Source organism: Cetorhinus maximus, chromosome 1 (assembly GCF_964194155.1).
Source record: "Cetorhinus maximus chromosome 1, sCetMax3.hap1.1, whole genome shotgun sequence".
Lineage (NCBI taxonomy): Eukaryota > Metazoa > Chordata > Chondrichthyes > Lamniformes > Cetorhinidae > Cetorhinus > Cetorhinus maximus.
This window is the reverse complement of record NC_135879.1, coordinates 881,315-897,677: the sequence shown is the minus strand read 5'-3', so window position 1 is coordinate 897,677 and position 16,363 is coordinate 881,315. Positions and strand designations below refer to the sequence as shown.

The 16,363-nt window shown below is 43.9% G+C and overlaps 1 protein-coding gene across 1 annotated transcript in view; it reads right to left on the bottom strand.

The window, feature by feature from the left end:
* The window catches only part of gne (glucosamine (UDP-N-acetyl)-2-epimerase/N-acetylmannosamine kinase), a 48,835-nt gene extending 37,159 nt beyond the window's left edge, over nucleotides 1-11,676 (bottom strand). Inside the window, exons 1-2 of the mRNA XM_078563592.1 lie at nucleotides 11,558-11,676; nucleotides 6,274-6,473 (exon numbers count right to left, since the gene is read on the bottom strand). Of these exons, the coding sequence (XP_078419718.1) occupies nucleotides 6,274-6,437 (164 nt within the window). The 5' untranslated portion in view covers nucleotides 6,438-6,473; nucleotides 11,558-11,676. The remainder of the gene's footprint in view (nucleotides 1-6,273; nucleotides 6,474-11,557) is intronic.
* Between the last annotated feature and the right edge of the window lie 4,687 nt (nucleotides 11,677-16,363).

Here is a 16,363-nt window from a genome sequence, read left to right as displayed (position 1 = left end):
ATTTTAAAACAATGCCCCCTAGTTCTGGACTTACCCACAAGAGGAATCATCCTTTCAACATCCACTTTGTCAAGACCGTTCAGGATCTTATATACTTCAATCAAGTCATCCCTCACTCTTCTAAACTCCAGTGGAAACAAGCCCAGTCTGTCCAGCCTATCCTCATAAGGCAACCCACTCATTCCAGGTACCAATCTAGTAAACCTCCTCTGAACCGCCTCCAACACATTAACATCCTTCCTTAAATAAGGAAACCAAAATGGCACACAGTATCCGAGATGTGGTCTCACCAATGCCCTGTATAACTATAGCATAACATCCTTACTTTTATGTTCAATTCCTTTCGTAATAAAGGATTTAATTCCATTACTTGCTGTACCTGCATACTAACTTTTTGTGACTCATGCACGAGAACACCTATATCCCTCCGCACCTCTGAATTCTGCAGTCATTCTCCGTTTAAGTGATACTCTGCTTTTTTATTCTTCCTGCTAAAGTGAACAACTTCATATTTTTCCACATTATACTTCATCTGCCAGATTTTTTTCCCACCCACTCAACTTATCTATATATCTGTCTGCAAACTCCTTATGTCTTCTTCACAACTTACTTTCCTACCTATCTTTGTGTTGGGACCTGATGGGTTGCATCTAAGGATATTAAAGGAAGTCACTGCAGAGATAGTGGATGCACTGGTAATAATCTTTCAAGAATCCTTAGATCCTGGATAAGTCCCAAAGGACTGGAGAATGGTCAATGTAACACCCTTATTCAAAAAGGGAGGAAGACAAAAAACAGGTAACTATAGGCCAGTTAGCTTAACATCTGTCATTGGGAAAATGTTAGACACTATTATAAAGGATGTAATAGCTGAGCATTTAGAAATACATAATATAATCAAGCAGAGTCAGCATGGCTTCATGAAGGGGAAATCATACCTAACAAATTTATTAGAATTCTTTGAGGTGGTAACAAGCAGGATAGATAAAAGAGGAACCAGATGTATATATTTGGATTTCCAAAAGGTGTTCAATAAGGTACCACACATAAAGCTACCTAATAAGATAAGAGCCCATGGTGTTGGGGGTAGCATATTATCATGGATAGAGGATCGGCTAACTAATAGAAGACGGAGAGTTGGGATAAGGGGGGCATTTTTGGGTTGGCAACCTGTAACTAGTGGAGTGTCACAGGGGTCAATGCTGGGGCCACAATTATTTACAATATATATTAATGACTTGGAAGAGGGAAGTGAATGTACTATCGCCAAGTTTGTGGATGACACAAAAATAGGTGGGAAGACAAGTGGCGAGGATGACACAAGGAGTCTACAGAGGGATATAGATAGGTTAAGTGAGTGGGCAAAAACTTGGCAGATGCAATATAATGTGGGAAAATGTGAGGTTATGCACTTTGGCAGGAAGAATAGAGGAGCTGAATATTATTTAAATGGAGAAAGACTGCAGAAAGCTGCAGCACAGAGGGATTTGGGAGTCCTTGTGCATGAATCTCAAAAAGCTAACATACAAGTTCAACAGGTAATAGGGAGGACAAATGGAATGTTGGCCTTTATTTCAAAGGGAATGGAGTATAAAAATAGGGAAAAGCAAAATATTGCAGATGCTGGAAATCTGAAACAAGGACAGAAAATGCGGGAAAAACTCAGCAGGTCTAACAGAGTCTGTGGAGAGAAAGACAGGGTTAATGCTTCGAGTCCGTAAGACTCTAAGAAGTCTAGAATGTTAGATAACATTCAATGGGGCTGGTAGGTATAACTTCAGTAGTTTTCAGATGTGCAGGGAGAGGCAATGTAAGATCAAAACTCTAGACTTCTTAGTCACACAGACTCGAAACGTCAACTCTGTCTTTCTCTCCACAGATGATGTTAGACCTGCTGAGTTTTTCCAGCATTTTCTGTTTTTGTTTGTGGTAAAAATAGGGAAGTCTTGCTAAAACTATACAAGGCACTAGTTAGGCCACACCTAGAACACTGTGAACAAATTTTGATCCCCTAATCTAAGGAAAGATATACTGGCATTGGAGGCAGTCCAGAGAAGGTTCACTAGGTTGATCCTGGGGATGGTGGGATTTTCTTATGAGAGGTTGAGTAAGTTGGGCCTGTACTCATTGGAGTTTAGAAGAATGAGAGGTGACCTTATTGAAACATATAAGATTCTTAGAGGGCTTGACAGGGTAGATGCTGAGAGGGTGTTTCTCCTTGTGGGAGAGTCTAGGACCAGAGGGCATAATCTCAGAGCAAGGGGTACCAATTTAAAACAGAGATGAGGAGGAATTTCTCTCAGGGGGTAGTCAATCTGTGGAATTCTTTACAGCAGAGGGTTGTAGGAGCTGGGTAGTTAAGTATATTCAAGGCTGAGATGGACAGATTTTTAATCAGTAAGGGAATCAAGGGTTGTGGGGAAAAGGCAGGAAAATAGATTTGAGGATTATCAGATCAGCCATGATCTAATTGAATGGCTGAGCAGACTCAATGGGCTAAATGGCCTACTTCTGCTCCTACGTCTTATGATCTGCAAATTTAGCTACCATACCTTTGCCCCCCTCATCTAAGTCATTGATATAAATTGTAAAGTTGAGGCCCCAGCAAAGACTCTGCGGGACCCCATGAGTCACACCCTGCCAAACAGACAAAGACCCATTTGTGCAAACTCTGTTTTCTGCCAAGCTAGCCAATCCTCTGTCCTGATTAATTTGTTACGCCCTACACCATGAGCTTTTATTTTCCGCAATAACCTTTGATGTGGCACCTTATCAAATGCCTTCTGGAAATAAAAAACAACTTTTTCACTGATATCCTTCAGGAATGGTAGCCTACCACCCCACCTGACTCCAAGTCATATTATGTGGTTGAGTCTTACTGTTCTCTGAATGGCCCAGTAAGCCATCATTATCAGCAATAAGAAAACTGGATGGACCTATTGCATCAGGATAAGGGTAACGGATACTCAATCGACTCTGCCATGTTCTCAAAACTAATAACATGGGGTTGTTGCTCAAGCAGGCAAAGTTATTCCACAGCAAAATTTATACAGGTATACTTCTATAAATGTGACCATCAGCCAATAGTCCACATTCCTCCGTCACCTTCCCTGGGTACGTCTCGCCACATGAGAGCAGGGGTATATGGTTGGATGTCGACTCCAATATTCTAAAAAAAAGTTCTGGTTTCCATATTATATAAAGGATCTAGGGGCACTAGAGAAGGTGCAAAAGAAAGTCACAAGGATGATACCAAAACTAAGACGTTAAAAGTATAGACTGGGGCTCTTTTCTCTGGAAAAGAGGTGGTCTATTTACAACACAGAAAGGGGTCATTCAGCCCATCATGTCTGTGCTGGCTCTCTGCAAGTGCAACTCATCTAGTCCCACTCCCTTGCCCTTTCCCTATATCCCTGTAAATTTTTTTCTTCAGATAATGATCCAATTCCCTTTTGAAAGCCACAATTGAATCTGCCTCCTCTGCACTCTCAAGCAGTGCATTCCAGTTCTTAACTCTTCACTGTGTGAAAATCTTTTTCATGTTGCGTTGCTTCTTCAGCCAATCTCTTAAATCGGCGTCCCCTAGATCTGGATCCTTCAGCCAAAGGGAACCATTTTCTCCTATCTACTCTGCCCAGACCCCTCATGATTTTGCTCTCTATCAAATCTCCTCTTAAACTTCTCTTCTCTAAGGAGAACAAACTATCTCCAAACTATCTAAAGTGTCTCACCCCTGGAGTCATCCTGCCTGATGGAGATTTCCAAGATTATGAAAAGATTGACAGAGTAGGCACAGAGAAGCCCTTTCCACTTACAGGGGAATCTAACACTAGGGCCATAAACATAAGATAGTCACTAATAAATGGAGTAAGGAAATCAGAAGAAACTGATTTGGCCAGAGAGTGGTAAGAATGTAGAGCTCAGTACACATGGAGTGACTGAGACAAATAGCTTAGATGTGTTTAAAGGGAAGATAAATATGAGGGGAACAAGAATAGGGGATGCTGATAGGGCGAGGTGAAGGGGGATGAAGGAGGTTCATTCATGAGGAGCAGAAACACCAATGTGGAGCATCGAGGTGAGAATGACAGCCCTTGACACCAAGGCAGCATTTGGCAGAGTGAGGCTTCAAGAAGCCCTAGCAAAACTGGAGTCAGTCAATGGGAATCAGGGGGAAAACTCTCCATTGGTTGGAGTCATACCTAGCACAAAGGAAGATGGTTGTTGTTGTTGGAGGTCAGTCATCTCAGTTCCAGGATATCACTGCAGGAAATCCTCAGGGTAGTGTCCTCGGCCCAACCATCTTCAGCTGCTTCATCAATTACCTTCCATCCATCATAAGGTCAGAGATGAGGATGTTTGCACAATGTTCAGGACTATTTGCAACTTCTCAGATACTGAAGCAGTCCATGTCCAAATGCAGCAAGACCTGGACAATATCCAGGCTTGGGCTGACAAGTGGCAACTAACATTCGTGCCACACAAATTTCAGGCAATGACCATCTCCAACAAGAGAGAATCCAACCATCGCCCCTTGATGTTCAATGGCATTACCATCACTGAATCCCCCACTATCAACATCCTGAGGGTTAGCATTGGCCATATAAATACTGTGGCTACAAGGACAGGTCAGAGGCTAGGAATCCTGCGATGAGTAACTCACCCCCTGGCTCCACAAAGCCTGTCCACCATCCACAAGGCACAAGTTAGGAGTGTGTTGGAATACTCTCCACTTGCCTGGATGAGTGCAGCACCAACAATACTGTCCAGGACAAGGCAGCCCGTTTGATTGGTACCCCTTCCATAAACATTGCCTCCACCACCGACGCACAGTAGCAGCAGTATGCACCATCTACAAGATGCAACGTAAAAACTCACCAAGGCTCCTTAGGCAGTACCTTCCAAACCCAAGACCGCTACCATCTAGAAGGACAAGGGCAGCAGACACATGGGAAAACCACCGCCTGGAAGTTCCCCTCCAAGTCACTCACCATCCTGATTTGGAAATATATCACCGTTCCTTCACTGTCACTGGGTCAAAATCCTGGAACTCCCTCCCTAACAGCACTGTGGGTGTACCTACACCACATGGACTGCAGCGGTTCAAGAAGGCAGATCACCACCACCTTCTCAAGGGCAGCTTAGGAATAGGCAATAAATGCTGGCCCAGCCAGTGACACCCACATCCCATAAAATAAAAAAAGTTGGGCTGAATGACCTGTTTCTGCACTGTAAATTCTTTGTCATGTTAAGGGGTGTAGATAAATTGCAACAGAATATATTTGAAAAAAGTACAAATTGTGCTCAAGGGTAAGGACTCACTCAGGATGACAGGCGGTGAACAATTTAGATTGAGTTGAGAGGAGATGATAAATGTAGGGCCCAGTCTCCAAGGAAAGCAGTGGAGATGGATAGAATCAGCAAATTCAAGAACGAACTGGATAGGAATTTGGTGTAGAAAGCAATTCAGCTAAGAGCTATTCTAGCTTAGATTTTTTTTTTTAAAAGAATTTTGGGAACAGTAAACGCCCAGCAATGGTCACTTCTAGCTCTTTAAGTGCCTATGCATAGCACAGTAAATAATATCCCTCTGCTCTGAGGTACCTTACCTAATCCTCAAGCACACACAAGTGAATATTTCAATTCCTCGAACGAGCCATCCTTAATTTCCATCAGAATAAAAAAATCAATTCATTATCAATGAACTGATGTGAGGGGTTTGAGACAATTAAAGCTGGGAAAGACTTTTACCATCGTAGACTAGTATTGAATCCTTGCTGAAAGGTTAAACCACTACTCCAGTATGCGTCACCACTCTCTTGTAAAATTTCAGACTAAGGATAAGAATACTTTAATATGATCGAACAAATTTAGGTCACACAAACTGGTGAAAACATGGCAGCGTTAACTGCAAACAGCTCATCTTAGAATAAATGAGAGTTGAGAATGATCGCATTAGGGTTACTTTGAAACATATATCACTACTTGAAAGGGAATTGGATAATTATAGGAGCAGGAAGAACATGAAAAGGTAAAGGGGGATGGGGTTAAGATGAAAGCACCATAACACAGTGCTGTCATTTCTATGATTATAAAGGAAGAGATCACATTCTTCACCTCTTAACTAGAGGCACTGGTGGTTTGTCTGGCTACCTACTCTACCTGTGAACTGCACCAAATTAAAAGAATACAATTACATCTCAAGATGCATCATAAACCTCATAGCAACTAATGGTTCAGTTCTTGTCATTGAAGAGAGTTCAATCTACTTACCCATAGTCATCAATTAAATGAGATCCTAAAACAACCACTTTCAGATCAAAAAGATCAGGTTGTTCCTTGATGCCAAACATAATGGGTGCGAGCTTGGAGTAATCTGCACGATTACAGGTGGCAACACAGATTCGCAGCTTCTTCCTGTTCTTATTTTTCTCCATGGTTTTCTAATTTTCAATATCTTAATGGTTTAAATCCTGAAAAAAAAACCAAATGAGATTTATATAAATCTGCAGCGCTCTGTCAAAAACTATTTAATGGGGTATGTTTTCTGATGAGCAAAATTCAAATACATATAGTAAGAATGTATGTACGGCATCCGTCTCTGCACTAAATGGGTTTAAAACTACATGAATATAATAAAAAGTACAAAGCTGAAAATTGAGTGGCGAATACAACCACATTTTATTATAATGTTCTAAAAATTAAAGTTCTCTTAAATCAGTACCAGCATTAGTTGTGGAGCACAGTTTAGGAAAATGATCCCATGTACGAATGTGTTCATTTAGAACATATTTCAGGAGTAGGCAGAACTGGTATTTGAGTGAGACAGTCCCTGTCTGTTGTCTTCCTGGAACTCCAACAAGTCCCTGCATGGTCATAGTTGTATCTTTGGATTGAGACACATTCCCTGCCTCATCCACCCATTTCCTCTGCACAGAAAAGCCCAGTGGATAATAATGAAGATCAATTCATTTTGCTTTTGACCGTAAGAACCCTTCACTGAAATCAGCTTTTAATCTACTGCAGCTAGGTGGCACACCCCAACCTCAGGGAACACGTTTCTCCTAACCTGCCCTCCCACCCCCCCGACCATCCCATCCCATGGAGCATGTTTCCCCTAAACCCCTCCACCCATCCCATCCCGGGGAGCATGTTTCCCCTAAACCCCTCCACCCATCTCATCCCGGGGAGCATGTTTCCCCTAAACCCCTCCACCCATCCCATCCCTTGGAGCATGTTTCCCCTAAACCCCTCCACCCATCCCATCCCAGGGAACATGTTTCCCCTAAACCCCTCCACCCATCCCATCCCGGGGAGCATGTTTCCCCTAAACCCCTCCACCCATCCCATCCCGGGGAGCATGTTTCCCCTAAACCCCTCCACCCATCCCATCCCGGGGAGCATGTTTCCCCTAAACCCCTCCACCCATCCCATCCCGGGGCGCATGTTTCCCCTAAACCCCTCCACCCATCCCATCCCGGGGAGCACGTTTCCCCTAAACCCACCACGTCCTAGGGAGTGTGTTTTTTTCCCCACCCCTCCCATCCTGGGGAGTGTGTTCTCCCCACCTCTCCTATCCCAGGGAGTGCATTTCCTTCTCCTGCCCCACATCCTGGGGAGCATGTCCCACAAAGGATTTTTGGATTGGAGAATTGCAAATATCACACCCTTTTCTGAAAAACAGTGTAAGGATGAATGGACAACTACAGACCTATGAGTTTAACCTTGGTGCTGGGAAAACTTTTAGAAACAATAATCTGGGACAAAATTAACACCACTTGGACAAATTTAGAGTAATTAAGGAAACTCAGCATGGATTTGTCAAGGGCAAATTAAGTTTGACTAATTTGGTTGAGTATTCCAATGAAGTAACAGAGTTGATAAGGGTAATGCATTGATGGACTTCCAAAAGGCATTTGATAAAGTGCTACATAAAAGGCTTTTCAACAAAGTTGAAGCCCATGGAATAACAGGGAAAGTGACAGCATGGAAACAAAGTTAGCTGAATAACAGAAAACATTGGTGAACGGTTGGTTTTCGGACTGGAGGAAGGCGTTTATAGTGGGGTTCCTCAGGGGCTGGTACTAGAGCCACTGCTTTTCTTGCTTTTATTTATGGTTTAGACTTGGGTATGTGGGGCACAATTGCAAAGTCTGCAGATGACAAATAACTTGGAAGTATTGCGAGCTGTGAGGACAGTGATAGGCTTCAATGGGACATAAACAGACTGGTTGGACATGTGGCAGATGGAATTGAGAAGTGTGAAGTGATACATTTTGGTAGCAAGAACAAGGAGAGTCAATACAAAATACAGGATACAATTCTAAAGGTGATGCAATAGCAGGGAGACCTGCTAGAATATGTGCACAAATCGTTGAAGGTGGCAAGACAGTTCAGGAAGTGGCTAATAAGGGATCCTAGGCTGTAAAGAGGCTTGTACATACAGTACAAAAGCAAGGAAGTCTGGCCTCAACTGGAGTATTGAGTCCAACTGTGAGTACACTTTAGGAAGAATGTGAAGGTCTTAGGGAGGGTGCAGAAAAAATTCACATGAGTAGTTCCAGGGATGAGGAACTTCAGTAACAAGGATAGACTGGAGATCTGGGGTTTTTCTCCTTGGGAAACAGAAGGCTGAGGAGATTTGATAGAAGTGAAAGGTTTGAACAATTTTAGCTAGCAGGGTCTTTTAGTAAAAATAAAATATAAACAGAAAAGCAGATGGGAGAATAGGTGTGTTTTGGACAGGATAAGAAATGAGACAGGCAAGCTAGTAAAACAAAGAACAAGGCCAGGAAATGTGCGTTGAGATCAGGGAGGCCGAGACTCCTGCACAATCAGCAATATATGGAGGTCTTGCAAGGATGAGAATACCGTCTAGTGTCTGTAGACATGGGAAACAAGTAGCTGAGACCAAAGAAGCACGTGATTATAAATGGACAACATTAGAACATGTGTACGTAACCAAAGACGTATATAAGGAGTGAACCCTTGTAACTTTTTAAGAGTACGGTCTTGGACTATCCAAGGCTCTGTCTCTCCCTGTGTACACATGAATAACAAACAATCAAAATCTGTACCCGAGTCTCCTGGTGGTTTGTCGAGGTGGACTACAACAGAAGTGTTCAAAATGAAGGGGGATTTTGACAGAGTAGATAGGGAGAAAATCTTACCATTGGCAGAACAATCGAAATCCAGAGGACACTGATTTAAGATGAATGACAAAAAAATCAAAGGTGACATGAGGAAAAGCAGTATTTTTTTTAAAACTAAGTGAGTGGTTAGGATCTGGAATGCACTGCCTGAGCGTGTCGTGGTTGCAGATTTAATTGAGGGTTTCAGAGGGGAACCAGGAGTAGTTTATAGAGCCCCTAACGTTGATGCACTGTAGGACAGGAATCAAGTAGTAATGGAACAAAAACAGAAAATGCTGGAAAAACCCAGCAGGTTTGGCAGCATCTGTGGAGCGAGGAACAGAGTTGACGTTTTTAGTTCATATGACTCTTCCTCAGAGCGAAAGAAAAGTAGAAATGTGATGGAATTTATACTGTTTAAGGGGGTTGGAGCAGGTGAAGCTGGATAGAAGGCCAGTGATAGGTGGAAACTAAGGAGAGATTGACAAATATGTCATGGACACAAGTCAAAGGGAATGTTAATAGTAGTGGTGAAGACAAAAGGTGCTGATAGTGGCATAAAGGTAAGAAATAATGGGGTTTTTAAGAAAGTTACTGCAATATTCATAGATAATTTTAATCTTCATATAGGTTGGAAAAATCAAATTAGCAAAGGTAGCCTTGAAGAGGAGTTCACAGGGTGTATTGGGACAGTTCCTAGGAACAATACATTCTGGAATCAACCAGGGAACAGGCCATTTTATAGAATCATAGAATAGTTACAGCACAGAAGGCCACTTGGGCAGTCATGTCTGTGCTGGTTCTCTGAAGGAGCAATTGACCCAGAGTCACCGTCCTCCCATCCCACCACCCCCCCACTGCCTTCTCCTGTAACCCTGCATATTCTCTCTTTTTGGATAATAATCCAATTCCCTCTTGAATACCTCAATTGAATCTGCCTCCACCACACTCTCAAACAGAATATTCCAGATCCTAAGAACTCAGTGTGAACTCATGTTGCCATTGCTTCTTTTGTCAATTACCTTAAGTCTGTGCCCTCTGGTTCTCCATCCTTATACCAATGGGAACCGTTTCTCCCTACCTCCTCAGACAAGGTAGGGATAGTAAAAGATCCTCGAGGTAAGATTCATCATAACATGATACAATTCCACATTCAGTTTGATAGTGAGAAATCTGGGTCTGAAATCAGTGTCTTAAACTTAAATAAAGGCAATTACAAAGGCATGAAGAAAGAGCTGACTGAAGTTTACTAGGAAGAGAGATATGTTGAAATGGTGCATAAGCAGTGACAGATATTTAAGAGAAATCTTAACCTTCAACCAAGATATATTCCATTGAGAAAAAAACTCTACTCCGTGGCTAACTAAGGAACATAAAGATGATATCCAATTGAAAAAGAGTTGTACCATGATGTGAACATTAATGGAAAGCCAGAAGATTGCAAAAATTTTAGAAATCAGCAACGGTTGACTAAAAGAGTTAAATAGGGAGAAAATAGATTGAGACTAGCATGAAATATAAAAAGTGCGCAAGGTCTTCTACAAGGGTATAAAAAGGAAGAGAACAGCTGAGGTAAACATTGGTCCCTTACAGGATGAGACTGGGAACTTAATGGGAAACAAGGAAACGGCAGAAACTTTGAACAAGTATTCTGTTTGAGTTTTTACAAGAGGAGACACAACCATCTCAAGAATAGTAAAAAATCAAGGGACATAAGGGAGGGAGGAACTTACAGCTTTCAATATCATTAGAGACAAAGTACTAGGAAAACTAATGGTACTAAAGGCTGACAAGCCCCCTGACCCAGTGACCTACATCCTAGGGTCTTAAAAGAAGTGTCTACAGAGACAGTGGATGTTTCGATTCTGGAAAACTCCCAGCGGATTGGAAAACCACAAATATAACATTTCTATTCAAGAAAGAGGCTGTAGAGTCACCCCACCCCCCCCAAATCACCACCTCCCCCACCCCTCCCCGGGTCATTCCCTACACACCACCCCCCCCCTCCCCGGGTCATTCCCTACACCCCCCCCCCTCCCCCCCTCCCCGGGTCATTCCCTACACCCCCTCCCCCCTCCCCGGGTCATTCCCTACACCCCCCCCCCCTCCCCGGGCCATTCCCTACACCCCCCCCAAATCACCACCTCCCCCACCCCTCCCCGGGTCATTCCCTACACACCCCCCCCCCCCCCCCCCGTCCCGGGTCATTCCCTACACCCCCCCCCTCCCCGGGTCATTCCCTACACCCCCACCCTCCCCGGGTCATTCCCTACACCCCCCCCCTCCCCGGGTCATTCCCTACACCCCCCCCTCCCCGGGTCATTCCCTACACACCCCCCCCCTCCCCGGGTCATTCCCTACACCCCCCCCCTGGCCATTCCACCCCTCCCCGGGTCTTGCTCCTTCCCCGGGCTTGTTCCTCTTACCTTTCGGTTGTCCGTCTGTTTCCGTCCCACATTCCCCTCCCCCGACCGCCGCTCCTCCAGGGGATGGTTCCACCCGCCGATTCGCCAGACGCAGTGACGTGGCAGGAAGTGGGTCCCTGCGTTACCATGGTTCCTGCCATCAGGGGCGGGGCCCCGAGTTGCCATGGTTCCGGTAGTCAGGGGGCGGGGCCCCGAGTTGCCATGGTACCTGGCTCAGTGGGTGAGGGTCCCTTCATCCAGCAGCAGCCCAGGGCCCATTAGACACAGCTTAACACTGAACAGGACGGCTGGCCGTCTCCGTCCCACAGATAGGAGGAGAGAGAGGTTCAGGGAGGCAGGTCCAGGTCCAGAGCTGAGGACAGTGGCAGCTGAAGGATAAAAGCCCAAATTGGAGGATGCAGAATGGGAACTGATGGGTGTCACTTAATCGAACATAACTTCCACTTTACACTGATCCGGAATAAGTTGGGAAGTATTTCTGGCCACAATGTGGCACTGTCAGTTTGTCGGTGTCACAGGAACTAAATGTCTCACTGTATATCTGACACATTCTTATAGCATCAGAGAGACAGGGGGGTGGCACCTTGCGGAGATGACTGTAGATGAGGGTAGTGTAGTTGATGTAGTCTACATGGACTTCTCACATGGGAGACTGGTCAAGGTGGTGAGAGCCCATGGGATCCAGGGCAATTTGGCAAACTGGATCCAAAATTGGATTAGTGGCAGGAGGCAGAGGGTGATATTCAAAGGTTGTTTTTGTGACTGGAAGCCTGTGTCCAGTGGCATAGCGCAGGGTTCGGTGCTGGGTCCCTTGCTGTTTGTAGTGTACATTAATGATCTAGGCATGAATGTAGGAGGTATGATCAGTAAGTTCACAGATGACACAAGAATTGGTGGTGTTGTACACAGTGAGGAGGAAAGCCTTAGATTACAGGGCGATATAGACGGGCTGGTAAGATGGGCAGAGCAGTGGCAAATGGAATTTAATCCTGAGAAGTGTGAGGTGATGCATTTTGGGAGGACTAACACGGCAAGGGAATACACAATGATTGGTAGGACCCTAGGAAGTACAGAGGATCAGAGGGACCTTGGTGTACATGGCCATAGATCCCTGAGGGCAAGTAGATAAGGTGGTTAAGAAGGCATATGGGATACTTGCCTTTATTAGCCAAGGCACAGAATGTAAGAGCAGGGAGGTTATGCTGGAACTGTATAAAATGCTAGTTAGGCCACAACTGGAGTACTGTGTGCAGGTCTGGTCACCACATTATAGGAAGGATGTGATTGCACTGGAGAGGATGCAGAGGAGATTCACCAGGATGTCGCCTGGACTGGAGCGTTTCAGCTATGAAGAGAGACTGGATAGGCTGGGGTTGTTTTCCTTAGAGCAGAGAAAGCTGAGGGAGGACCTGATAGAAGTATACAAAATTATGAGGGGCATAGAAAGGGTGGATAGGAAGAAACTTTTCCCCTTAGCGGAGGTGTCAATAACCAGGGGGCATAGATTTAAGGTAAGAGGCAGGAGGTTTAGAGGGGATTTGAGGAAAGATTTTTTCACCCAAAGGGTGGTTGGAATCTGGAACTCACTGCCTGAGGGGGTGGTAGAGGCAGAAACCCTCACAACGTTTAAGAAGTATTTAGATGAGCACTCGAAACACCATAGCATACAGGGCTACAAGCCAAGTGCTGGAAAATGGGATTAGAATAGATAGGTACTTGATGGCTGGCATGGACACAATGGGCCGAAGGGCCTGTTGCTGTGCTATATAACTCTATGCCTCCATGCCTCATTTTCTACTTTCATTGACTGAGGATAGTTAGCCTGGCAGAAAGAAGAATTCTTGTTATATCCTGTTTGAAAGAACACATTTTTCCGTTGTATTTCTCTTTGTTCTGCAGATAATTGTTGCAACCATTTTTCACACAGTAGAGTCCCACACACAGCAACTAAAATAGATGAGCCAACACTTGACCTCATCCCCACAAATCTACTGGTATTGTTAGAAGCAACCACCGCAAAGTCCTGATGGAGACCAAGTTCTGCCTTCACTGAGGATGCTGCCCATCGTGTTGTGTAATACTATCTCCGTGCTAAATGGGAAAAATTCCGAACAGATCTAGCAGCTCAAAATTGGTCATCAGTGAAGCAATGTGGACCATCAGCGGCAGCAGAATTGTATTCCACCAAAGTTCGTAACCTCATGGCTGGCACAACCTTCACTCTATAACTACTATCAAGACAGACAACCCTGGTTCAATGAGAAATGTTAAATAGCATGTGGTGAGCAGGCAATATGCGTACCAAAAATAAGATGCCAAGCTGGTGAGTCTAGAACACAGACCTACATGCATGTTAAATAGTAGAGGCAACATACTATAGACAGAGCTAAACAATCCCATAACCAATGGATCCAATCAAAGTTCTGCAGTCCTGCTACATGCAGTCACAAAATGGTGGACAATTAAACAACTAACATGAGGAGGAGGTTTCTTAATACCTGACCTCCAATCGCAAGGTGAGACTATACCAAGTAGAGTTGAATTCTCTGAAGCTTAGAGGGCTGATGTGATTGAAATTTTCAAGAATTGGGTTGAATTGGTACATTGGATAGAAACTATTTCTGCTGGATGGGTTATCCAGCACTAGGAAACCTTTCAGGAATGAAATTAGGCAACATTTTTACATATAAAGGTTGATAGAAGTTTGGAACTCTCTTCTGCATAAAGCAGTTGATGCTAGGTCAATTGTTAATGATTAATTTTAGATCAGAGATTGGTAAATTTTTATTAACCAGTATTTAAGGGATATGGAGCAAAGGCAGGTATATGAAGTTAGAATACAGACCCGCCATGATCTCATTGAATGGCAGAACAATCTTGAATGGCTGAATGCCCTGCTGCTGTTTTTATGTTTGAATGTAGTTCTCCATCCTCAATGCCAGACCCAGCACATGAGTGCAAAAGACAATGGTAAAGCATTCACAACAATCTTCTGCCTGAGTGGATGATCCTTCTCAACCTCCCCATAGATCCCAAGTATCGCAGAAACCAATATTCAGCCAATTCACTTTACTCCGCTCAACAGATCAAGAAACGACTTGAGTGCAATAGACACAGCAAAGCTACAAGTCCAGACAACATCTCAGCTGTACCACTGAGCTGTGCTTCAGAATTAGTTGCATGCCTGGCCAAGGCATGTTCATGTTCCAAAAAAGGTTACAATATTGGCATCTACCTGATAATATGGAAAATTGCCCAGGTAAGTCCTGTCCACATAAAGCAGGACAAAACCAACCTGCCCAATTGCCATCTTTCAGCCTGCTTTAAATCATCAGCAAATGATGGAAGGAGTCATCAACAGTGCTATCAAGTGGCACTTACCAATAACCTGTTTAATGATCAGTTTAATTTTACCAAGGACACTCAGCACCAGACTTCTTTACAGCTCCTAGTCAAACATGGACCAGGGAGCTGAATTTCAATGTGAGGTGAGAGTGACTACCCTTGACATTAAGGTAGCATCTGACCGAGAGTAGGATCAAGGAGCTGCAGCGAAACTGAAGTCCATGGGAATCAGAAGGTAAACTCTATTGATTTGAGTCATACTTAATATAAAGGAATATGGTTGTGGTCACTGGAGGCCAATCATCTCAACCCCAGGGCATTTCTTTAGGAGTTCCTCTTCAAGGAACCTGATGAGCTCACAAACACCACCACTTAGAAGGGCATGGGCTGCAGGCACATGGGAACACCAACAACTCCAAGGTACACACCTTCCCTTGGATATCTATTATTATTCCTTCATTGGCACTGGGTTAAAATGCTGGAACTTCCTAACAGCATTGTGGACTTCCTTCACAATACAGACTTCAGCGATTGAAGGAGATGAATCATCACCAGCTTCACAAAGTCAGCAAGAGAACTGGGCAGTAACTGCCACCTTGCCTGTGTCAACCATTTGCCAAGAATTAATTCAAAAATAACCAATTATTCTGTATTTTGGTGATGTTTGTTGACAGATAAAAGCTGGTTAGGACACTGGGAGAAGAGCGCTGCTCTCCCTTAGACCCATGGAATCTTTTACATCCACCTGAAAGAGCACCTCAGGTTTAATATCACACATCCAAATCCTACCCCTCCAATAATCCAACACTTTTATCAGTAAAGTGTCAGATCAGATTATGTGCTCAACTCCTGCAGTGAGAGCCTTGAACCCAGTGCCTCTTAATTTGGAGGTGAAGGAAAATGAGCCAATTTGTCAGTTAAATTAACAACCAACTGTGACAAGTCCTGAGCGTGTTGGGGTATGAATGCTAACGTGGGAATTTGGTACAGTGTGATCTGGGTCCTTGTACCAAAAAAATAGCATGCAGGTACATCAAGTGATTAGGAAGGCAAATGAAATATTGGCCTTATGAAAGGAGATGGAGTATAGAAGTAAGCAAGTCTTGCTACAACTGTGCAGAGCATTGGTGAGACCATAGCTAGAGTACTGCACAGTTTTGATCTCTTTACTTAAGGAGGGATATATTTGTATTGGAAGCAGTTCAGAGAAGGTTCACTAGGCTGATTTCTGGGATGAAGGCATTGTCTTATGAGGAAAGGTTGAGCAAGCTGGGCCTCTACTCACTGGAGTTTAGAAGAATGAGAAGTGATCTTATTGAAATATGTAAGATTCTGAGGGGGCTCGACAGGGTGGAGGTTAAGAGGATGTTTCCCCTCGTGGGGGAATCTAAAGCCGGAGGGCACAGTTTAAAAATAAGGTGTTTCTCATTTAAGACAGAGGAATTTCTTCTCTCAGAGGGT